The sequence below is a fragment of the Brassica oleracea genome, chromosome C5 (genome assembly GCF_000695525.1).
Source record: "Brassica oleracea var. oleracea cultivar TO1000 chromosome C5, BOL, whole genome shotgun sequence".
Classification (NCBI taxonomy): domain Eukaryota; kingdom Viridiplantae; phylum Streptophyta; class Magnoliopsida; order Brassicales; family Brassicaceae; genus Brassica; species Brassica oleracea.
In genome coordinates, this window is record NC_027752.1 from 445,927 (window position 1) to 470,790 (window position 24,864).

A 24,864-nucleotide genomic window follows, 5' to 3' on the forward strand; every position below is an offset into this window, starting at 1 on the left:
GTTACTAAAATAAGTTAAACCTATAAATTCCGATTAAAATCTTGTATTATTATTGAATTAACCATCTTAAATTCATGTAGAAATTACATGTTATTCATTCAATAATTTAAAGATGTTACTTAAAAAGTTGTGAAATTATGTATTACACCACACATCATAGAGATGAGCAATGGCGTAAGGGCTGGGCAGTCTCCGGTAGGATATCTGGTCGATTTGGTTCTCATAGTTTAGATTTTAGATTGTTTGATTGGGTTTTGGTGGACGTAGATTATAAAATCGGTTTATTAATTAGGATATTGCAAAAAGACCAAACTGGTGTAGTGAATTGGATTCCGGTTCTGTTTTCATCTTCATTTATTTTTTTAAAAAGTAGTTCGATAAATGTCGAATCGATTTGCAAGAAAAATGGTTAGATACTAATATCAAGAGTTATTCTTGTACAGTTCAGTTCTTGATCTGATTAATTGGTGTAGTCGAACCCGAACCAAAACTTCACACTTGGGGTATAATATACTAAGGACACCCGCATTGGTCAATTTTTACTAAAGTCTCTCGGCAAAAGAACTAATAGGAAAATTGAAAACAAGAGAGATGGCAAGAAATGAAAGAGACATCTCTATGAGAAGAAACTTTTCATTTGTGTTTGGAGAGTAATTCTACGGATGTCAACATTAACTATTTTACCACATTAACTTTTACTTATGTAATTACTTTATTTTAAAATACTAATATATTTATTTTGAGAGACTTTGGTAAAGAAACCTATTACTAATGATGCTCTAACATCTTTCACGCTAGATGCGTAGGCATCACGATTCTATTTGACCCAAAATCTGTTAGGGTTTTAATATTGTCTTTTATCTTTTTTATTTCCTTTTGTACTAAATTCTTAAAGATTCCATCTTTAGTCTTACTTTCTTTTTGTAACCGCCATCTTTAGTCTTACTTTAAAGCACATATTGTTTATATAGGGAAATTGATAGTACGTATAAAGAGTAGTACATAGTATGAATACATGTCTGAAATCTAATATTACAAACTTGCGCTCCATGCTAACTATTGATCTCCAGCCATTTTTTCAATCGCACTCGTTTTACAGCTTAATTAGCATCATCGTTCATCATCTGCAACCAGGTTAAAGTCGGTAACGGCTGAAATTCTCTTCAACCACGTAGTCCCAAATCCTATATGTACCATCATCATATGGGACTACTGGTTGCTCCAGGTTAAAGTCGCCACTAAACCACTGGCCCTGATTTGCTGAATCATAGTCAAAGAAAGTGTTGAAGGATCCTAAATTTCCTTGAACTGATTGACTGACCACAGAACCTGATGCAGTACTATTAGCCGCATCGGGGACAAAAGTTGGAACGGGATCCGTTGGGTTAGAAGACAGAATGCTCATGTCGTGACCCTTATATTCCAGTCTGCATATGACGTAGGTCCTCTGTAGTTGTACGTAAAAATTTCCACAATCAACATGAAATTGAGTGCACACACTAATGTAAATAGTACTCCCTATGTATTCAAATGTATGATATTTAAAACTTTTAACGCATGTTAAAAACACTAAATACATTTTAAATTTTTAAATTTTTGGTTTTATCAATAAAAGTCCACCACTCATAATTTTTTTTTTTTAACTTATGTTTTACTTTAAAATAAATGTATTAATTATATCCTAAACCATCATCTTTTGTATACAAGATAAAAAAACATCATACATTTATATTGGGAGGGAGTATCAAAGAAACCTAACAAAGTGGAGTACATGAAAAGAATACCTGATTTTCTGGCACGAGAGTGTAATGATACTCGTGTATGACCCAATCAGATTTGGGGCTCTGTGAGCTCGAGCTTCTTCCCATGCGGAACACCAAAACCTTTTTGTAACCAATCTTACCTGCAAATCCACACCAAGTTCCCCACTGATCCTTAACATCAACAGGATCTCCAGTAATCTTCCAGAACCCAGAACTCGTTCTCCTGTTTTGTCTGTCCCCATTCGCATCCCTGCGAGAAAAGAAGTACCACACAAGGTCTCTCGATTTCACCTTCGATTGGACTGATAAAGAGACAGAGAGAGAGACACCCAAAGACGCTGTTAGTTACAACTTTAACACACACACACACACATTACAAAAGAAGAAAATGAACACATAATCACAACTTACAGCGCAAGTTCCAAGGATCGAAGTCAGAGATGTTGACCTCGCTGATGAATTCTTGTACGAGCCAGTTCTGTCCAAGGATTTTGTTATGGAGATAGTAACCGACCAGCTCCTCATCTGTAGGACGGAATCCAAACCCCACAATACCATCCATTTTCACTCAAAGAATCAAAGAAACAACAATCGGAGATAACGCTTCACCTTTTCAGGGTTTCTCTCTTATGCTTTTTTTTTTGGTTGGCTAGAGTGGAACTGATAGCCAGGGGGAGTTCAAACTATATAGCGAACTCTTTTTATTTATTTCTATACGTATTTTCTTTCACAATTTCTTCAAAAATACGTATTTGTTATCACAATTTAAACAAGTCCTCTTTACATTTTATCCGTGTTACTGTTACATATACACCTTAGCAAAATTGATACTATCTTTTTGCATGTGTTGTATTTTTTTTTGTCAACTACTTTTTGATATGAATATTTTATAATGATTTAAATGATATTTTAAAAATGTGTTATTACTCACTACGTAAAAATACAATAATGAAAATATTTGATCTATTTGAATATTTTGAAAAGTAATTTATTGTATAATCATAGTATAAATTATATGATCTCTTATCGTTGAGAATGTTTTTTAAATAGGTTATTAAAATTATAAAAAGCCTATATTTAATCAGTATTAAATTTTGATATTAAAAGCATATATGTATATATATATGTATATATATATATATGTATCCTAAAAAAATGTAATGGATAGAAGTGACGATTAAAAATAGATAATAACTTCAGTACAAGAGTCTATACTAATTTTCTAGAAGATTCTTAAAAATATTTATGATTAAGGGAAGTCTAAATATGAATAATCTTGAAATTATATTTATACAATAAATCAGTGACATGAAATATAATTATTCAAAAACAGATATTTTTAAAATTTCTTTCTAATCGATTTAGTTATACTGTATATTTCTTTTGAAACACTTTTTAACAATCAATTTAGTTAATCTCTTATCTGTATTATAAATGAAAATTTTAATTTAATTAAAACTTAGTTGGCAAGCTATGCGGTCAACGTGTCCCCACAGAAGAAAAGTGCAATACTTGTGTGTTAATTTGATTAAAATATGTTTTCGAGCTTTTTTTTTTTTTTTTGTCATCTAGTAAATGAATATTGATTTGAACAAGATAGTACAGAGAACCAACAAAGGTGATCAAACCTTCCTGGAGCTATAAATCGGCGAGGTGATGGACACCATCCAAAAACAGAAATTGATACAACCATTGAAACCAGAAACTAGACTAAAAGATAAAAGCAAAGTTGAGGAGGATCCAAAAGGAATTACATGGTAAACTGCACCAATGATAAACTGCACCAATGTTTTCGACCACTTCACATTTAGATTTTGCAGATGTAACACTTTTTGGACCTTGCATAAACTTTATTTTTGTCGACTGCACAATATAATTGATTTGTACCGTTATAAGAGAGATGTAACGGATGATTATGTCATTTGTATGAATGGATGTGTGACGTAGCATGTTAGAATTGCACTTTTTGCGAAGTTATTCTTGGTACAAAAACTATTGACAAGAAAAAATACAAGTTATGATTCCATCGACTGAAGATTCAATTTTAAAAATTCGATTTGAATTCTGACTTTTCATACTTTAAAAATGTGTGTGTTCACTAGATAGCTAGATTTTTATTTGGGTTTAGAAGTAAGATTGTCAATATAACTGTAGTTTAGTGGTTTGTATTAATTTAATCACCATATTACTTTTAGTCATTTATAACTTATATTGGTTTCGTATTTTTATAATGAACATAATAAAGGATTTTAGTTTGTCGAACAATCCCATCTCACTCGCGACGCAGCTGTGGTTGTTGTTGGAGTGATTTCAACTGACTAGAAAACTCGAGACACCTGATGTTGAAAGCGGTAAACAAGATCTCCGGAGGAAACAATGGCAGAAATTTGAAAACGATTGAAGCTGCGTAGAATTTAAATTTTTGTTTGGTATCGGTTTACTTTGGTTGATTAGATTTCATATTTAGGTCCAGTTTTAGTATTGTAATCGCTTAACTAATACCTGGTTTAGAAAAAAATATTAACATAATATTTTATTTATATAAGAAAACATCCACACTTTCCAGAATGGTTTATACTTTGTCCTTTAACAAACAATATCTTTTTGGGGTAAAAGAGTAGTAACCGTCACCCCATTCTTTACACTTTAAGACTCCTCCTTTATCTCTTGACTCCCTTTCGTTTCTTGTCAAAGTATTAGGAGCGAAGGAAGTAGCTAAAACCTTGATCTCCGCTATTCATGAGATGTATTGTGATTGTGTCACAAGATAGTGTCTCCTCGATTTATTCTATCAGTTTTAATCTTTTGAATTACAACTATTTACATCCCTTCTTTATGATAATATTTCTCTTTATTAATAACAACATACAAAAAGTAAAAGAGAAGTCAATAAATAAATGATATCGAGCAATTCGATAGATTCGATTGGAGTTCCTATGAGAATAACGACCATTAATTTTAAGGTGGTGACTAGTGAGAACACGAGATTGATATGGTTTGTAAGTTCTTTTACTTTGTTAATTACTTTTTCTTTATTGATAAAAATCGTACTATTACTTACTTTCCTGCGCCCAGTGATATGATATAGTGGGTATACATGTAATGAAATGGAATTGATTGGTGGACATGGACGCATATGATTGGATTTAGTTTCAAAAAGAACAAAGATAACGAAACCAAAAAGGCACTTTTGAAACCCAAGTTGAATAAAGAAAAGCAAGAGAAAAGAGTATAACGCTTCTTTTTTAAAAACATCTACTCCATTAAATATCACGAAGATTTTTTTCAAAAACAGTTACGAAAATCACTCCAGATCGAGCTGGGAAAACTAAAAGTTACCTAAACTAAGATATATAAAACTCAGGTTTAATCCCAAAGTGTTGAGCTTGTAACTTGTATGGTTGTCTTTCAACATTTTCGGTTGAACGCAGAACCAATCGAAAGGAGATTCAATTTTTTTTTGGGGGTCTGTTTTGTTAGCGGATTCGATGAGTTACATCGAAATTTAAATAACTAAATACAACACAACCGCCGACTGTCTCTTTGTCGGGTTACAGGTCCAATGTAATAATTCTTATTTTTGGGCTCATTTTAAATAAATAAATAAAATTCCAGTGGCTAATTCATTCTGTCTCTGTTGCTATCATCAATGGTAAAGTAATACTCTGAGTTATCCGAAAGACATTTTATAGCTTTAAATATAAAGTTTTTTGTTTTCCAAAAAGAATTTTAAAACTTTAAATTTGAAATTTTGATGAATGAAACTCTATATTTGAAATTTTACTATTCAAAATTTCAAATTTAAAGTTTCATATTTTATTTGTATTTTGCTCCCTACAATTACATATCACATTTATAATTATTAAATATTTTTTTATTTATCATTTTAAACCTTAAAAATTCAATATCTCATAATAATTTCAATTATTTTTATAAATTTAAATTTTACATATAAAATTAAGTAAAAATTTAAAATAAAATTTAAAATATTTTAAAACAAGATTTAGACAACAACAATATAAAAGAAACTTAACAACAACAAAACTTTTAAAAATTACATAAAGACATAGCTATTACACAAATTTAAATATTACAACAACACTAATTGTCACGTTAAATTGATTTGGAACCTCCAAAATCTTGAAAATATTGAAAATATTGTCCACAAATTTTGTGTAACTGAAGATGGTTGTTGTTGTTTTTGATGTCTTTTCGTCCGATTATTTCTTGTCCAGATCGAATGTATTCACGAGTATTAATATCATCGATCGATAGAAGTTAAGTGTTTAGCAATATTTTATTTTTCTCTTTTTACTTTCTTTTTCAGATCTAATGTATTTACAAGTATTAAGATCACCCGATTTCAACAATTTTATCTTGTTATCTACAAATAAAAAAAATAAAAAAAATCATTTTTTATCTGGATATGTATTAGTTGATCATATATACATTACGTAAATAATTTTATGGAATAATATGGTATTTTGCTTGAAGTTTAATATTAAATATGTTATTTATATTTTAATATAAAATTTTATTAATTGTTATTGTTTTAAATTTTTTATATATGTGCTAGTTATTTATAAAAAAAAATATGAATTTAAATTAATTATGACAAGTATAAGGATCATAGTATAAAATATATAAAAAATTAAAGTTAAATTTAAAGTTCTGCTTTTGGAGAAAAAACATATTTGAACTTCAAATATATAATTTTAGAAACTTCAAAATAGAAAGTATGGTTGGAGATGCTCTTAGGTTTTGGTACTAGTGAAGCTTTTAATTGTTAGTTATCCGATTTTCATGTGTTATAGTACATTAAGTTAGATATGGGTCGCATATCTTTCAGCCAACAACAGTCTTAACAAATTTGGGTTCTCTTCTTTTTGCAGAAACGTTTGATCTATTATATAAGACTACACCACAAAATGGTAAATACTTTTTTATCTTTTTCTTTCCCTACATACTTTCTTTTCCTAAACCCTGTACCATAAATCCTAAACCCTAAACCCTAAACGTTAAACCTTAAATTTTGGATAAACTCTAAACCGTTGGAAAATCTTAAACCCTAAATCATATATTAAAAACTAAATTTTAATAACACTAAACCCTAAACCCTAATCACTAAATCCTAAACCCTTGGGTAAACTCTGAACCATTGGATAAATCATAAACTCTAGGGTTTAATCCAACCAATGAAGGAGACGGACAATAAGAAGCCAATGATCATGTTCTTGAGATAGATCCACTGTGAGTTCCTTTGACTCATCTCCTCCAAAACAATCCAGCTCTGCTTCACTGCAGTGGTGGATGGAGCCTTCTTGATTGAGTCTTCACCTAATTTCCACTCACATTCGTTTTTCTGCATATTTATCACCTGCAAACAGATTCACCATCCCCTAATAATTTAACATGCATGTTATGTAACTAGAATTTGTTTCTCAGTGAAAGTGTTAACAGCAACTACCTTTTCTTTGCCATGCAACTCCAGCTGCTTTGGTTTCTCTTGGGCCTCATGATTGGGAAAAGGCTCAACAGTACTCAATGATGAAGTATCATCTTTAGGAGTATGGTATGGTACATCTTTACTACCAACACTATCGGTCGAGCTCCAAGGTCTCTCCCAATCTATCAAAAGACCCAAAAAAATAAAACATACGTGTGACCAACATTCTTAAAACAGAAGTGATACAGATTGTAAATATATAGTGTCGTAAAGTGGTGTTACCGTTGAGTCGGTGTCATCATCGCTGCTATCACCGGGTAAAATCCCAGTGATAGGATTTTTAGGCCGGTGATGGCTACGATCCTCTCGCATACATGTCCTTTCATCAACCAAAGAGGTCCAGTTTTCTTCAACAACCTGCCTCAGCATATCAGAATCATCTTGATATGGGGCAGAGTAAGGAACTTGTTGTTGTAGGTTGCCAAACCAGTGGCTTTGATTAGCTAAACCATACTCCGAGGTAGGGTTGAAATATTCTGAATATCCTTGAAATGATTGCTGCATGTCATAGTTTCCATTAAACTGATGTCCTGAATCATACTCGGACAAAGTGTTGTAATGTCCTGAATTCCCTTGAAGTGATTGGTCGACCTGGAAAAAGGGAACATTAAAATTAGTTGAAGACACAAAGATATTGTTTTAAGGGTCTGCAAAAGAAAGAGTATGGCTGACCACAGAGCTTGCACTATTGGCCATAGTGGGAGGTGTTGGAACTCGTTTTTGACGAAATGGTTTAAAACCATTTTGGTAAGTTTTCGGACGAAGACGTTCGTCGGAATAACCGAATATTTGACACTATGAAGTAGTGTACTCGTATGTCAAAATCAAAGTTGGTTTTGAATGACAAATGGAAGTCCAAAAATGAGTTTGGCTATAAGAAATTAGCAAATGTCTCATATTGGATATTTGGGTTTGAATTTGAATTTGTTAGTTAGACATTATGTTCATTACTTATTCATATAACTTTTATGCATGACTATCTTTATGTTTGTATAAACATAAAATGCAAACCCAAAATTAAAAGAAATATTATTTATGTTTGATTCGGTCAAATATATAATAGATTTCTTATTGTTAAGTCATTAAAAATTGAGTCAAAAGAAATTAAATTTTCTTAATGACAGCATTGATTTTTTTACTTGAATGACTCCATTACTCTCTTTAACGTTATGGCTTTTGAAAAGCATAATGTGATGTTTGTATTTTCTATATAAAGGCTTGTGAGCCATTTAGAAAATATACGAAGACACCAACACATACATACAAGAAAACAGTTCTCCCATATTGAATAGTTATGTTTATTTTTATTTTTTGAGTCTGAGAGTACAATACAAAATTAGGTTCGATAGATTCTGTTTTTGGGTGATGGTAAACAGAAACAATGCTGCAGTTGTATCATGAAAATCTGAGCGCTATGAAACCGTCACACTACGGGGTGTTTAAAGATTTAAGGAAAGAGATTAACTATCTCGACTCTGTAATTCTTCTTTATTTTTATATTTCGGTATTGTAATTTTAATTTATGTTCTTATTATTTTTTACAAATATCAGTTGTCCTATAGTAATAAAATAAATTTCATACTGGAGCAACAGATAGGATGGTCACGTCGTGACCCTTGTATTCCAGTCTGCAGATGACATAGGTGGTCCTCTGTAACAAAATATCCAGCAACAAAAGCACATAAGCTTCATCAGTGTCAAAAGCAAAATCAGACAAAGATCTCGAACCTCAACTTTGTTTTGTCCGTACAAAATCCCTTAACAACATATTAATATAATATACATTGTTACAGTGGGACTTGTGGTCTAGTGGTAGGGAACGAGTCTTGGATGCAAACACATTCCGGATTCGATACTCTTGCCGCGAAAACTAAGTCACATTGTCCTGCTCACCACGGCTACGGATAAGTCCGTATGAATACTCGGGAGAAAGTCTGTCGTGGACTGCATCTCCCACCCGAAAATTAGGTCTGTGTCTTTAATAGACCCGAATTTAACCATTTTTTTCTTCAAAAAAATATAATATACATTGAAACAAAACAACATAATATTTATGATTTTAATAACATTGATGAGTAATTAAATTATCACAGCAGCTATAGACACGAAACAACCAATCCACAGAAAGTCAGTGTTGCAATTATTTTATTTTTTTTAATAATAATATTTATATAATAAATCTACCCGGAATCTGGAAATAGGATCATATTCTCGAACAAAATAACCCAAATCAAAGTGGATGATACCTTGTGTTCAGGCAAGTCGGTGTGGGTGTAGTGAAGCTCGTGCATCACCCACTCGGATATGGAGCTGGTGCTGCTGCTGCTTTTCGCCTTGCTGAACGTTAAAACCCTCCGATCATTGACATTCACAGGATCTCCGGTGAGTTTCCACGATCCAGAAGGCGTCGTCCTGCTCTGTCGACCCCCGTTTTTTTCTATACGGGACAAGAAGTACCAAACAGGATCTCTCGATTTGATCTTCGATTGAACAGAAACCCTAAATCAGAAAAACTAAAAAAATCACAAAAGTATTTCCAGACTTTTGAGATTAAAAAGTCTCAAATGCAGAAAATATAAGAGCTAGTGAATTATCACGACGTGTATGTCGTAATTTATGTTTTAGTTTCATTGTTGTAAAAAATATATTTTTACAGTATTTACCGTTTATAAAAGCAAATGGTAGAGAGAATAAACCCCGAGTAAGTAGAGTAGAACTAAGATTTTAATCTCAATCTTAAGCTAGTGTTGTCCAACGAAGGTGAGAACGTTGAACCTCTAGCTATGTGTAAACACACATATTATTTTTTAATATAAGAGGATCTTCACTATTCCTATTTAAAAATTGAGGGTGCTTATCTCTTTAATTTGTCCCCTCCTTACTCTTTGATTCTTTCAAGTAGAAAAACATCTTCTTTCGATCATATGATGTTGTGGTCATTCGTTGGAACATCTAGAAGATTACGAATTGTGTGCTGAAAATTTGACCGTGTTGTTTACAGCTCATTTAATTCAAAGGAAAAAGTCTGGAAAAATGCAATAGAACCATACACAAAGTGAGAAGTAGTTTAATTTTTGCTCTTTTCCTTTTTTGGCGTCACTAAGTAGGTGTTAGCTAGTGGTTCTCACTCCCATATGTTAGGCTATATCTTTTGATGAAAAGTGCTACGTCTTTCACCTTAAAAATCGAGTTGTTAACCAATCTTGATATATATATCGTAACGTTTCTAGTCTTGGGATATCATGACAAGTAGATAGTTAGTTTCATATGTACATATAACTGAGTAAATCGTACAAGTATATATATTGAATTGATGGGAATTTTTTTAAAAAATACAAGGGAATGGATTGCTTTGAATTGGACAAACAATGATGCATGACGTATAGCTATTTAGTCAGTTGGGGGCAACATTAGAGAGAAAAAAATCTAAAAGGAGATTTCATTTAGTATCTTCAAATGACGAAGCTACATTCATGACCAAGAAAATCTTAGTAGTTCGTTGTAAAAAAACGATTTAGAAGAGAGCACATGATAAAAGAAACAAGAGCAAGTGGTTCATATTGACCAATAAGAGACTTTCCTTGTGAGAAAAGATTAATGTCATCCATACAAATATCAAAAGAAACAACCAAAAAAAATTCTCAATATAGTACTAGTCAAACTTCACTCGCATCTTCCAGAATAAAAATGCACTTATTTTTATTTTCTTCATTGAGCATTGAACTAAAAGCTTTCCTAACATCTTATTTGTATAATCTTTAAGTGCCTTTCTAGATGAAAAACTGACTTCAAATACCAAGTGAGAGTAATTCATTAGTTAATCCTTTGATTTCCCGGTTTTATACGAATCTACAATAATATTGTTTTGAAACAAATAGATATAATTAATTATGGAAAGTATAGAACCATCATTATTATTATTTGTTGATTTCAAATTCCATATTTATTGAACTACTCCAAATAGGTTTGATTGATGATCTAACACCATGGGGGATCGAAGTATAAACCATCATTATACATTAAAAAAAAAAACAAATAGAATAAAAAGTTGGCAACAATTTAACCTAATGTGGTTTGAACTTAAACATTAACAAATATGATGATTGGCATTGAGAAATTAAACCACACTGTATCATACATGTACATCGATTAAAGCTTTAGAGGAATAAAACTCAAATCACAACACTCTTTACTCTTTCTTTCTTTTTTTTTAGGATTTTCGGAAAATTTTCCGGGGTTAGGTACGAATTATAAAGTCAAAGATAGTTAGACCATTACAAAATTATTATTTAAATTAAAGATAAATGTCACAACCTTGTTTCTGTCTACTATTTGTTAGCGCTTAAAGAGTTAGAAAGATACATGTTTCTATTTCCACACATTTGGAACGCAGTAAGTGTACTTTCTTCATTAGTGTGTTTGCTAACACAATCAAATAACTAAGCTTTTAAAAAGATAATAGGTCATATAAAAGTGGTTATTGCCTCTCCATAAAAGGATAACTTTTAGTGATTTGGAACAACTGTATAAAATTCAATTATATTGTTTAGTTTAAAGGTTTATGAGAATAACATATACCAGTTGTTTTGCATATTTTATTTGTAGAAATCAAAGGTATGCCTTCAAATATCTTAATGCATATGTAATATTATGTATCATTGTAGGAATGCAATATAAAGGTTATTTTATAAACTTGTGCACCTCGCAAATTATGAATTATATCTGAAAAAACAAATACTACGATATAGCAACGTAATGAAAACCAGTAGACTTTCTATTAGCTAGGTCTGGCCAATTGCAATAATTCGGACTTAAGAATATAGCGTTAAATAAGTTTAGTATACGATGTGTAAACTATGAAGTCTATATGTTGCTCCTAAAGTAATACAGTATCTTCTTATTCATTTCAGTTTATGGATCTACGCATTTTAAAATGTTAGGTCACATGACACAGAGTTTTTTTTAATTGATTCTAGAGAGAGAGAGAGAGAGAGAGAGAGAGAGAGAGAGAGAGAGAGAGAGAGAGTAGTTAAAATTTTATTCTATGTTCGTAAATAGGATAAAATACAATAACACATTTTTTTAAACATTAGATGTTAGAGAAAGATATAGATACAAAAGATAGAAAAAAAAGAAATATATTGATTCAGAAGAAAGGATGGAGGGATTTAGAGATGGAGATTGGGAAGAGAAATAGAGTGAGAGATAGAAGAAAGATAGATTGTATGATAACAATTCTATTCTAGATTTGTAAATAGAATAGAACAAAATATTATTTCTTATTATAATTGTACATATTCAATTTATCAATATATGTTCTACAAAATTTTAAAAAATTTACATAGAAAAAAAATCTATGTGTTTTATAAGTATTTAAAAAATTCAAATCAATATTTTTTAAACTTATAAAGTCAATTAAAAAGAAGAGGTGAAAGCGAGAGAGAGTAAAATAGAAATTAATACATAACTATCATAGCCTAATGAAGGTTATGGTTATATTATCGATTTTTTGGTTTGTTATGTGCATGTCGCCAAATTTCTGTTTTGGGGAATCTAAGAGCATGATTAATAGAGGTTCTTAGGGTGAGTTTCTTACCGGAATATAAGAACTCGTTTCTTAAATTTTAACTAAAAAAGCTAAGAACCGGCTTTTAAATATATTCTTATATTCCGGTAAGAAACTCACCCTAAGAATCTCCGTTAATCATGATCTAAAATTTGATTAATTTGTCAGATTATTTTCATCCATTTAGTTCTACACAGACCCAAAGTGTATAGGCACGTCCTCTACAATGAAATTAATCAAGAAACTGTTAATATTCAGGTAAATTGTTTTGATCTCCAGCTCTTGATTTTATACATTGTTAAAAGAATACAAAAAGATTTATCAGGCTAATCTCTATTTTTGTTGCAGCATCTGTTGTGGAAGTTGGTCTTTGCTTTTCTTCTTCTAGATTCGTGTATCCTTTTGTTTCATACTCTTTCGGCGATCAAACCATTTGTGTAGTTAGTGGTGTTTATACATCAACCTTATTTGAAAAGCCTTAAACTACTCAACAAAGATAGAAGTTTGTTACTTAGAAGAACTCATGAGCAATCGAGCTTGGTTCTGATAACTATGAAGGTTGGATCTTCTTTTTTTTTAATATCCTTTTGTAGACTTATTAGAATTATTGTTCTCTTTTTCCTCTTATATTGAGGTAGTTGAGAAAATAAAGTACAATGTTTTTTTGCATGTAACAGGTTCTAGTCGACGTCCTGACTACAAATCTTGCATTCATCTTCTCTTTTGCCATTGCTGCTAAGGGTTTGCTAAATGAAGTTTCCAGGTGATTTCTTCATTCATTCTTCTTCATATTATGAGTTGTTCACCAAACATTGATACTTTTTTTCTTTTGGTGTATGAGATGCTATCTAAAACATTCTATGGAGATTGATTTTTGTATGGTTTTGTTGAAAATTGGCAGAAAAAGAGAGATTCTTTTGGGGATATTAATATCAAGTTACTTCAAGATCTTTCTGCTTGCGATGCTGGTATGTTGTAGCTTTACCTCCTCTCATATCGGAGTGCCAAACCTCTAATGCTTTTCATAATCATGTCTCTTTGCTTAAAACGTCAGAAACTTGTTTATTACAGGTATGGAGTTCCCAGTGTCAGCGATCTTCATTATAGATATACTTGTCTTAACATCCAACTCCATGGCTCTTAAAGGTCAGACTTTCAATTACTAATGCTTATCGATTGATCAAGACCAGTTATTAATTTTGTTGTTTTGGAACCTCGGACACTTTGTTTCGTGTTCAAAACCAGTGATGACTGAATCATCCACGAGCAGATGCATAGCTGTATGCTTAATCGCACACACAGTTAGATTTTTGGTGGGTCAGATCATTGAGCCAACAACATTCTTCACACAGTTTGGATCTTTTGTCCATTTATCTTCCTTGTTCAGAATTTTAAGATTCCAACTTCAACTTCCACTTTAATCTTTTGTTTTTGAAGAAAATATCAAACTCTTGTACATGTTTCTTCCAGCTCAATAAATGTATGTGTTATACAATTGCAATGGCTAATTCATTTTATCTCCAGTGCTAACATCAATGGTAAAGTAATACTTATGTTTTGGTAGAAATGATGCTTTTAATTGTTGGTTCTCTGCTTTTCTTGTCAGTTTTGTCAAATCATTGAGCCAGCAACAATTTTAACACAATTTAGATCTTTTTTTAATGCAAAATCGTTTTATCTATTTTACAAGTCTACACAAAATGATACATAGCTTTTTTTTCTTTTTTCTCTACATATTTTCTTTTTTTACCTCTCTTTTCTTTTTTTCTCCCTAACATATATATATATTTTTTACCTCTCTTTTTTTTCTCTCTTATTGCACAACTGCAGACTTTTCCGAGCTAGAAAACAGATGAAGAAACCCAAAACAAGAAAGAAAACAAGAAAGAAAGTAGGAAACTTGTGAGCAAGAGCCGGATTTAATCACCTAACCAACCAGAATGATCCAACCAATGATGAAGATGATGAACAATAAGAGGCCAATGATGTTCTTAAGATAGATCCACCGTGAATTCCTCTGACTTATCTCCTCCAGAACAATCCAGTTCTGTTTCACTGCAGAAGTGGATGGAGCCTTCTTGATCGCGTCTTCAGCTATTTTCAACACGCATTCGCTTTGCTGCTTATTTATCACCAGCAAAACATAATCAAATCCCCTCATAATTTAACATGTAATGTAACTAAGAACTTGTGATTCCACATTTTGCATCAGAACCATGTTTCTCAGTGAGAGTGTTAATAATAACAATTACCTTTTCTTTGCCCTGCAACTGCAATTCCAGCTGCTTTGGTTGCTCTTGTGCCTCATGATTGTCCAAAGGCTGAACAGTAATCATTGATGGATTATTATCTTTAGGAGTATGGTATGGTCCATCTTTACTACCAACACTATCAGTCGAGCTCCAAGCATCTGTTCCAATCTATTAAAAACCATTAAAAAAAAAAACAGACGTGTAAGCAAAATTCTAAAAAGAGAAGTGATAAAGATTGTGTTGTAAAGTGGCGTTACCATGGAGTCAGTGTCACTATCACTGCTATAACCGGGTAAAACCCCAGTGACAGGCTTTTTAGGGCGGTGACGGCAGGGATCGTTTCGCGTAAGTGTCCTTTCCAAAGAGTCAAGGTGTTGTTCAAGCATTTGCGTATCCCAATCATCTTCAAATGGAGCAAAGTAAGGAACTTGTGGTGGTTGGACGTTGAGATGGTCACTAAACGAATTGCTTTGATTTGGTAAACCATACTCCAAGACAGGGTTTAAATTATCAGAATATCCTTGAAATGTATCAAACATGTCAAAGATTCCGCTGAACAGATGGTCCTGATACTCGGGGAAAGGGTTGTCATATTCTGAATTCACTTGAAATGATTGGTCGACCTGGACAAGAAATAAACAGTTGAGGGGGAGATTTGCACAAGTCAAAAGTTAAAAGAGGAGAAAATAAAGAGAATGACTCTGACCACAGAGCTTGCACTATTGGACATATTGGGAACAAAAGTGGGAGTGAAATCTGTTGCTTTAGGAGATAGGATGTTCACGTCGTCACCCTTATATTCCAGTCTGCATACCACATAGGTCCTCTATAAACATAAACAAAAAAAAATATAAGGTGTAGTACAGACATCCCTCAATATAATTTATAATTAAAATACATTGAACAGCTATTGAGACAAAACAAGCATCCACACAAAGAGGGATACCTTGTCTTCAGGCAAGACGGTGTAGTGAAGCTCGTGCATCACCCAATCAGATTTGGTTTTTTTTTACCTCAGAGACACTGTTGTTTTTCCCCCTGCCGAACGTTAAAACCCTCTTATGACCAATTATCTCACCTCGAGATCCAGACACGTTTCCCCACCGATCAATGACATTCACGGGTTTTCCGGTCAGCTTCCAGAACCCAGAAGGTGTTGTCCTGCTCTGTTGATTCCCGTTCGCGTACTTGTTATCTCTACGGGAGAAGAAGTACAAAACAGGTTCTCTCGATTGGACTGAGACAGAGATAGAGAACGGAAACCCTAAAAATCAGGAATGAGAAAATTTCGTTCGCGCAACAAAAAAAAAAAAAAGAAAAGATGGCAACTTACAGCGCAAGTTCCAAGGATCGACGCTGTAGATGTTGATCTCGTTGATGAGTCCGTCGACGAGGCTATCGTTTCCCAGATTTTTGTGATGGAGATAGTAACCCACGAGCTCCTCGTCGTACGGACGGAATCCAAACCCTGGCTTCTCCCCTTCCATACTTTCTTTCGGTGAAGAGTTTAGCCGCCGGTCGGTTTCTCTTTGCTCTCTGAGTAACTTCTTCTCTGCTTTTGCTTTTGCTTTGGTTGGTTTGCTTTGGAGGGAGAGTGTGAACTGTGAATTTAAATAGGCCCATCAAAACTCTCATTTTTTTTATTTAAATACAATTCACCTAAATTAAGATATTGGATATTTTTGTTCGATTTACCTTTTGATTCTCTCATTTTGTAATATACAGTATCTACCGTTTTTTTTTGTAGATTATAAAGCAATGGTAAATAAGTAGGAAGAAACCTTTTAATCTTTCTTAAGCTTTAAAAGTTGGACGGTCCAAGTAGGGTCCAAATACGAAGGTGAGAAACTCGAATTTGACTTCCTCTCCTTCCCTCTTAAAAAATTGAAGGAGAGTGCTTATCTCTTTAATTTGTCCCCTCCTCACTCCCGATCCTTTTAGGTTGGAAAAAAACATATTCTTGGATCGTATATGGTATTATGGTTATTGGTCTAATTGCGAGTGTAACGTTGGTTTAAGCTGGAAAAAACCATCTAGAAGATTATGAACTGCGAACTGTAACGTTGACCGAATTGTTTACAGCTAATTTAATTCAAAGAAAAAGTCTGGAAAAAAAAATCCAGCATATAGAACCCATACACCAACGTAAAGTAGTTTATAATTTAGTTTTCCTTTTCGGCGTCACTAAGTAGGTGATTAGTAGGCTAGTGGTTATCACTACAATGTGTTAGGCCATCATATATATCTTTTGATGAAATAGTGTCCAAGTCTTTCGCCTTATATTTTGATTTGTTATAACTTATAAGCATTCTTCGGATATCGTGACGTTATTTTTTTTTTGTAACACCCGTGACATTATCACACGTATACCATGTACTTATTACACAAGTACATATAGTGAATTGATAATTAAAAAAATTACTCTTCCGTTTCCTGAAACTGTACTACTTTTTGCCTTCTTGGCGTTCTTGTACCACATAAATGCATTCCATGGGTATAGACAAAACGACGTAATAACTAATTAGTCAGATGGGGACAACAAATTTTAGAAAAATAAAATCTAAAAGGAGATTTGATTTTGTTTCTCAGATGACAAAGCTACATTCATGACCAAAAAATATTAGTAGTTCGTTGTAAAAAATAATGATTTAGAAGAGAGGTCACGCCGAAAGAATCTTGAGCAAGTGGTTCATACTGACCAATAAGAGACTTTCCTTGTGCGCAAAGATTAATGCCATCCATACAAACATCAAAAAGAAACAAAAAAACAAAACAAAATTTCAATATAGTACATTAGTACTAGTCAAACTTCACTCCCATCTTCCAGAATAAAAATGGACTTATTTTTATTTTCTTCTTTGAGCATTGAACTAAAAGCTTTCCTAACATCTTCTTTGTATAATCTTTAAGTGCCTTCCTAGGTGAAAAATCGGCTTCAAATCTCAAGTGAGAGTATTCTTTAGTTCATTTGATTTCCTGGTTTTATACGAATCTATAATAATATTGTTTTGAAACAAATAGATATAATATATTATCGAACAATTGTAAACTTTTATTTTAATGTATCAAATTTAGTTAAAAAAAACAAATATATATAATTTATGGAAAGTATAGACCAATCATTATTATTATTTATGGAAAGTAGAACCATCATTATTTGTTGATATCAAATTCCATATAAGAATATATCGTTAAATAAGTTTAGTAATGGTATGTAAACTATAAAGTCTATATGTTGCTCCTAAAGTAATAGCAGTATCATTTTATTCATTTCAGTTTATGGATCTACGCATTTTAAAATGTTAGGTCAGATGACACAGAATTTTATTTAAAATGTTCTGTAGACGTATGTAATGATATTTAAGTTTGGGCTCCGAAACCCCGGTTTATACGTAAAAATTAGGCCCATACAAAGGCCCATTCAGGTTTAAAACAAGTCGCCCAGATCCTGACCCGGATTCTGGATCCGGACTCTTGGATTCGAATTGCTGAGTAAGAGATGGCCAGTGAATACAGATGCGTGGGATGTGGGTTTAAGGTTAAGTCATTGTTCATTCAATACTCTCCTGGCAACATTCGTCTTATGAAATGCGTAAGCTTCACGATCCTCATTGACTTTAAATTTAGGGTTTTAGATCATGTTTATCCGGGGTTCTTAGACTATGATTAACCCGGGGTTCTTAGAATAAAGTTTTTTCCGGAAGTTAAAAAACAGTTTCTTAACTTTTAACTAAAACGGCTAAGAACCGGTTCTTAAAGTCCTCCGCTAAGAACCTCATCCTAAGAACTCCAGGTTAATCATGCTCTTAGCGAGGTTCTTAGTGTGTGGTCCCCCACAAAACCTTTAAGGATCGGTTACAAAAACTACTAATTAAGAAACGATTTTAGTGAGTTTCTTACACTATTCGCGGGCTCCACTGACTCGTGACGGCCCGCGATAGGTTTGCTTTTTAATTTTTTTTTAAAAAAAAAAAAACCTAAGACCATGATTAGTGGAGACTTCTTAAGCTGAGGTTCTTATCGGAATATAAGAACCCGTCTCTTAACTTTTAACTAAAAAAGTTAAGAACCGGTTCTTAAATCTCTTATTTAAGAGTCGGTTCTTAGCTTTTTTAGTTAAAAGTTAAGAGATGAATTCTTATATTTCGCTAAGAACCTCCGTTAATCATGCTCTAAACCCATTACTTAGGGATAAACATAAAAAAATTACTCTTTAACATACTTTTACCGACCCTTTTAACATATTGGCATACTTTCAACATAAGGTATATATACTTCTGAGTAATGAAATGATATTAATACCCCTCTTTCAACTAAACCTAAAGCTAACTAAAAAGCCCCTAATCGTATACACGGCACTTAGTTATGTCCAAACTCTAAATCGGCTATTAGATTCATACGATTTTACCGGCTCTTACGTTCTCAACCCCAAAACGAAAAAGTAGTATTATCAACTCCGGCTGGAACACCACTCTTCTCCGACTCTGTTCTCGATTTCCAATTTTTTAGAGAGACCGTCACCTTGCTTTGATCGAAAACGATGAAAGGTTTCTACTTTCTGCAACTTTTCAATCCTTTTATGATGTTGTAAACACTTAATCTATCAGTTTCTTTTTCCTCTCATCCTTTCTTCTAACCTAGCTACCAGCGACAATACACGGCAAGATGCAAAATTCCCGAACGTGTCTTTGCCACATATAGATTCCCGAAGAGACGATTGAACATCTGCTCAAAACTGGTTTTTTGTGGTCAACAAATGGTCGGTGCTGACCACAATCACTTCACTCACTCATATCCCTGACCACAGAACCTCCACCGGAAGCCTTCTGATCCCTAACCCCAACACTCAACCCATCAACGCCTCCACCAGTGAGCTACTTCATGCTGACCACATGCCCACACACGCACACAGCCACCGCCAGTGCACACAGCCACCAACCACAGCTAACCTAAACACATCTTTCCTTCTGCTGCCACTGACCACGCCTTACCTGACCACACTTCAATTCCACAAAGGATTATCTTACCACAAAAGAGACCAAGCATTTAATGAACAGAGACGTCTTTTCCCTTTTCATGCTACTTGTACTATGTTAAACATCAGCCAATGGATCTATCTTAAAAGAAAACAATCTAATGGTCCATCTTGAAGCCTAGAACTCCATAAACCTATCCGTATTAATGCCAAAATAGCTTTATGTAATGAGTCTTTAAAAACGGACGAGACTAGCATGCTTTCAAGTTTAGTAACCAGGGGCAATTTAGTCCAATAAAATCATAAAAGCAAGTCCAAAGTACATCTAAAGCAAGAAGTATGTCAACTAGAAAAGACACAAGCTCAAAGTATGTCATTGTGTAAATTTCTCGATAAACATGCTCTTATGATCCCTTTATTTTGTTCTTTCTCAAAAGTTTCCATCTTTGTTTCGAACACATACACATGTTTTCTATTTAGGGAAACTGCAAGGAAGTCGCAGACGAATACATCGAGTAAAAGCCGGCTTTAGGGTAGGGGCAAAGGGGCGTGGGCCCGGACCCAATTTTTTTTTGCAAAAATAGTATTGGAAACGGGGTCCAGTTTTTTAAAAAAATTAGGAGTAAAGGCCCAAAATTTTTAAATTATCTATAAATACATGTAAAAAAATATTTAAATTTATTTTGTCCAAGAGCCCATAATATCTTTGAGCCGGCCCTGCCGAGTGTAAACGCATGGTGGGTATCCGGTAAAGTTTCCATATTTGGTGTTTGTATTCGTTCTGGGGAATCTAAAATTTGATTATTTTCATCGATTTAGTTCTCCACAGACCTAAAGTATATAGGCACGTCCTCTACAATGAAATTAATCAAGAAACCGTTAATATTCATGTAACGACCCGGTTTTAACTAAACCGATACTGAAATTGGTTTGATTATTTAATTGGACTAAACCAAACTAATCGCTAAACCAAAGCGATATATATAAAACCGTATGCATCTCCTTCCTCATGTTAACCTAGCCGACATTTTTACAAGCAGAAACCAGCAGGGCTTTTCATCACCAACCACCATTCGTCATAGTCTCATTAGAGGATCACCACCGCCATGATCATCTCACCGGAGGAGGGTCTGAGATCTTTGCCGCGCCGGAGCCTTTATCAACCCTCGTCATGGCTGACTTAACCGAGAGATGGAGGAGGGACGATCTAAACTGGAGCTGTGGCGTTTAACACCATTCACCACCATCGTTAACCATGAGCCAAAGGAGGAGCAAGCCATGCCACCACGGACTCGTGCCGTGATCACCGGAGTTTGATCCAGCCACCATTATCAAGCCGTGTCCCACCACCGGAGTCATCATCTTCATTATCACCACCGGAGCCGTCGTCATGCCACTGTCATAATCTTGTTGCAATAGATCCATCGATGTTACCATGCTCTTGGCTCACGTCGGATCCATTCAATGGATAGCGTGAACATGCGGAGACTAAGAAAGAGAGAGTGAAACCAGATCCGTCAGCGTCTCGACACTACCAACACCGATCAGCACCATTATGAACCGTGAGCCACCTGAGTCACAGCTCCCGTCGACGGAGTCCAAGAAGCTTAAGCCGTGAGGTTAAGTACCATTGTTTTTGGTTCTTGTGTTGCAAGAAACATATATAACGTAAACCTTATTCATGCACATGCGCGCAGGATGCAATCATGCAATTTTAGTGTTACTTGTATTTCAAGTAATTAATTCTAAAGTTGGACTGAGTTTTGTTGGACGAGATCTTGGAGCATTTTTGTGTTTCATCTCCAATATTAGCTAAGGTGAGGTTCTTTTCTCGAACTTCTTTTACACGGTTTAGGACCTCAAATAAGTATAATTTAATTCTAATGTGTTTCGTCTATGTGAAATCGAGTCTGTCATTATTTGTTTAGTTTTAGGTTCTTTGTTTAAATCGGAACTAGGGTGTTATATGATTCAACAGTTCATTTATAATTGATAATATACATAGTATATTGATGTGATTTGGATATTAGCCGACCATGGGTGTGTCGGCCGGAGACAGTACATTGGGTGTGGTGGATGCTGCGGCACAGCGTAGTTGACCTGTTGTGTCAAGGTTTTGAGGTCGATAAATCGTCTATGGGTGTGTGTTACCAAGCACATATTCGGTGGTGTTTTTGGCATGTTAGTGGGCAGCGAGTGCACCTCGCTAGGACTATTGTTTGATCTCTGGGTACTTTAGGTATCGTGTTTGCAACATGTTAGGATTAAATTATATTTATTCGGAGTGCTCCGTCCGGGTCCATGGACTTCGGGTTTAGTATCCCATACCTCACTGAGTGATTTTCCCGTTACTCACCCTTTTTCTTCCTCATTTCAGGTGAGACAAACGAGTATATGATATTTGGACGGATTTGGTGTTATTGGACTTTTTATTTGGGCTTAGAGTGAGTGGAGTTGTGTATATGAGCTTTTGTGTTATGAGATATTGTTGGTGGTCCACTGTTTTCCAGATAGGAGGTGACGGGTGTCACAATTCAGGTAAGCTGTTTTGATCTCCAGCTCTTGATTTTATACATTGTTAAAATAATACAAAAATATTTATCAGGCTAATCCCAATTTTTTTTTTGTTGCAGCATCTGTTGTGGAAGTTGGTCTTTGCTTATCTTCTTCTAGACTCTTGTATCCTTCTGTGTCTTAGTCTTTTACTATTAGACCATGTGTTGTTAGTGGTGTTTATATATACATCAACCTTATTTGAAAAGCCTTAAACTACTCAACAAAGATAGAAGTTTGTTACTTAGAAGAACTCATGAGCAATCGAGCTTGGTTCTGATAACTATGAAGGTTGGATCTTCTTTTTTTTAATATCCTTTTGTAGACTTATAAGAATTATTGTTCTCTTTTTAATTCCTCTTATGGTCATTGAGGTAGTTGAGAAAATAAAGTACAATGGTTTTTGCATGTAACAGGTTCTAGTCGACGTCCTGACTACAAATCTTGCATTCATCTTCTCTTTTGCCATTGCTGCTAAGGGTTTGCTAAATGAAGTCTCCAGGTGATCCCTTCATTCATTCTTCTTCATATTATGAGTTGTTCACCAAACATTGATACTTTTTTCTTTTGGTGTATGAGATGCTAACTAAAACATTATATGGAGATTGATTTCTGTATGGCTTTGTTGAAAATTGGCAGAAAAAGATAGATTCTTTTGGGGATATTAATCTCAAGTTACTTCAAGATCTTTCTGCTAGCGATGCTGGTATGTTCTGCTAGCGATGCTGGTATGTTGTAGCTTTACCTCCTGTCACTTAATCTCTATTATCGAGTACCAAACCTCTTTCTTAATCATGCGCTCTGTGTTCATGCCTCTTTGCTTAAAATGCCAGAATCTTGTTTATTTACAGGTATGGGAGTTTCCAGTGTCAGTGATCTTCGTTATAGATATACTTGTCTTAACATCCAACTCCATGGCTCTTAGAGGTCAGACTTTCAATTACTAATGCTTATCGATTGATCAAGACCAGTTATTTTGTTATTTTGGAACCTCAGACACTTTGTTTCGTGTTCAAAACCAGTGATGACTGAGTCATCCACGAGCAGATGCATAGCCGTATGCTTAATAGCACACACAATTAGATTCTTGGTGGGTCAGATCATTGAGCCAACAACATTCTTCACACAGTTTGGATCTCTTGTGTATCTATTTTCCTTGTTCAGAATCTTATGATCCCACCATCATCTTCCATTATAATCTTTTGATTTTAAAGAACAGAGACCCTTTGCAGTTTGCAATGTATCACTTCAAATGTATTGGATTACTATGTACTCAGGTACTACTTAGCTCACTTAAGAGTTAAATCGGGCCTTGCCAAGAATATTTAGTACACATTAAAACTCTCAGGCCCACACAAATTTACTTTGAGGGCAGCATTTACTCGTTCTTGGTCCAATTTGCCAATAGCCAATGAATTTAAAATCCATCCCGAAGACAAACTGGAAAGTCTACTGGATCGCTCAGTTAACTGCATCAAACCGCAGGTCAATGACTTTCTATTTTAGTGAATTATCAAAAATACTAGAGCAAATACATATCAATTTGTCACCTCGAAAGACAGTTACAAACTATATATTAAATTCAAGTACCCTTAAATTCAACAGTACAAAAAATGTATATTAAAAAGATATTCAGACATTATAAACAGATATAAAAAAACAAATTATGATTCAGAATATTAATATGTAGATAACCTAATTTACTTAAGTGTATCTCAACTAAACATATCAAACTAAGTTTAGTTGAAAATTATAAGTGGAATCTATAAGAAACCCTCAAACTGAGGAAAAGAAAGAGTTAGTTTCAAAAAAAAAAGGAAAAGAAAGAGTTATATGGCTGTAAAAAAAACAAAGTTATATGAAGAAAGAAGAAATATTTCTCTTTTGAATTGAATATTCTGTGAAAAGAATTGAATGTTCTCTATTAAATAACTCGCTAGATTGTTGTTGTGCTTTCCAGGTCATTTTGGTTTTTGTCGGGTTTAAGTAGGTACAAAAAGAACTCGGTTTAAAGTGGTACTTTGAAACACTTGCGAGAACTCGGTTTCTCCAGACTTCAGAGTCAGAATAAGTCACCTGGCCCAAATCTTGACAAGGTCCCATGCAGTTGACGAGGATGAGTTACCTTAGACCTTTTATTCATCCACTGTACGAGGTAGCGTGACCACCATACTACTGAGGCTCATGGATTTAACTAAGAGACACCTTAAAACTGTTTTATAACTTTCAATTTAATAAAACTGATGTTT

At 33.9% G+C, this 24,864-nt stretch overlaps 3 protein-coding genes and 2 pseudogenes across 3 annotated transcripts; 2 read left to right on the top strand and 3 right to left on the bottom strand.

Annotated features, from left to right (window-relative positions):
• Positions 1-1,135: 1,135 nt before the first annotated feature.
• LOC106344197 (NAC domain-containing protein 1-like) lies at positions 1,136-2,325 on the bottom strand. The gene is made up of 3 exons (XM_013783612.1): positions 2,175-2,325; positions 1,785-2,101; positions 1,136-1,447 (listed from the first exon to the last, which is right to left on the bottom strand). Exons 1-3 carry the CDS (start codon positions 2,323-2,325, stop codon positions 1,136-1,138), a joined length of 780 nt encoding a protein of 259 aa, XP_013639066.1.
• A 4,614-nt stretch (positions 2,326-6,939) lies between these two features.
• On the bottom strand, positions 6,940-11,415 carry LOC106344198 (NAC domain-containing protein 1-like). The gene is made up of 7 exons (XM_013783613.1): positions 11,408-11,415; positions 9,516-9,768; positions 8,850-8,920; positions 7,942-7,975; positions 7,490-7,860; positions 7,231-7,390; positions 6,940-7,140 (listed from the first exon to the last, which is right to left on the bottom strand). The coding sequence occupies exons 1-7, from the start codon at positions 11,413-11,415 to the stop codon at positions 6,940-6,942; spliced, it is 1,098 nt and encodes a 365-aa protein (XP_013639067.1).
• A 1,028-nt stretch (positions 11,416-12,443) lies between these two features.
• LOC106344199 lies at positions 12,444-14,256 on the top strand. Its single transcript, XM_013783614.1, has 8 exons — positions 12,444-12,467; positions 13,004-13,093; positions 13,184-13,229; positions 13,332-13,393; positions 13,513-13,598; positions 13,737-13,808; positions 13,911-13,981; positions 14,081-14,256. The coding sequence occupies exons 1-8, from the start codon at positions 12,444-12,446 to the stop codon at positions 14,254-14,256; spliced, it is 627 nt and encodes a 208-aa protein (XP_013639068.1).
• Positions 14,257-14,569: 313 nt separating this feature from the next.
• On the bottom strand, positions 14,570-16,652 carry LOC106295297 (annotated as a pseudogene).
• A 1,934-nt stretch (positions 16,653-18,586) lies between these two features.
• Positions 18,587-23,885, top strand: LOC106344200 (annotated as a pseudogene).
• Positions 23,886-24,864: the final 979 nt, after the last annotated feature.

Excerpts from the sequence above, each read along its gene's own strand:
- LOC106344197 (XM_013783612.1), bottom strand. The coding sequence starts at position 2,325 with ATGGATGGTATTGTGGGGTTTGGATTCCGTCCTACAGATGAGGAGCTG. Across the intron at positions 2,102-2,174 it reads CGATCCTTGGAACTTGCGCT|CGTCTTTGGGTGTCTCTCTC; the intron begins GTAAGTTGTGAT and ends TGTAACTAACAG. Across the intron at positions 1,448-1,784 it reads CTCTCGTGCCAGAAAATCAG|AGGACCTACGTCATATGCAG; the intron begins GTATTCTTTTCA and ends GTACAACTACAG.
- LOC106344198 (XM_013783613.1), bottom strand. Across the intron at positions 7,976-8,849 it reads ATCCTATCTGTTGCTCCAGT|ACCTCCCACTATGGCCAATA; the intron begins ATGAAATTTATT and ends ACGAGTTCCAAC. Across the intron at positions 7,141-7,230 it reads AGTTGCATGGCAAAGAAAAG|GTGATAAATATGCAGAAAAA; the intron begins GTAGTTGCTGTT and ends ATCTGTTTGCAG.
- LOC106344199 (XM_013783614.1), top strand. The coding sequence starts at position 12,444 with ATGGAGATTGGGAAGAGAAATAGA. Across the intron at positions 13,094-13,183 it reads AAGAAACTGTTAATATTCAG|CATCTGTTGTGGAAGTTGGT; the intron begins GTAAATTGTTTT and ends TTTTTGTTGCAG. Across the intron at positions 13,230-13,331 it reads TTTTCTTCTTCTAGATTCGT|ATAGAAGTTTGTTACTTAGA; the intron begins GTATCCTTTTGT and ends TACTCAACAAAG.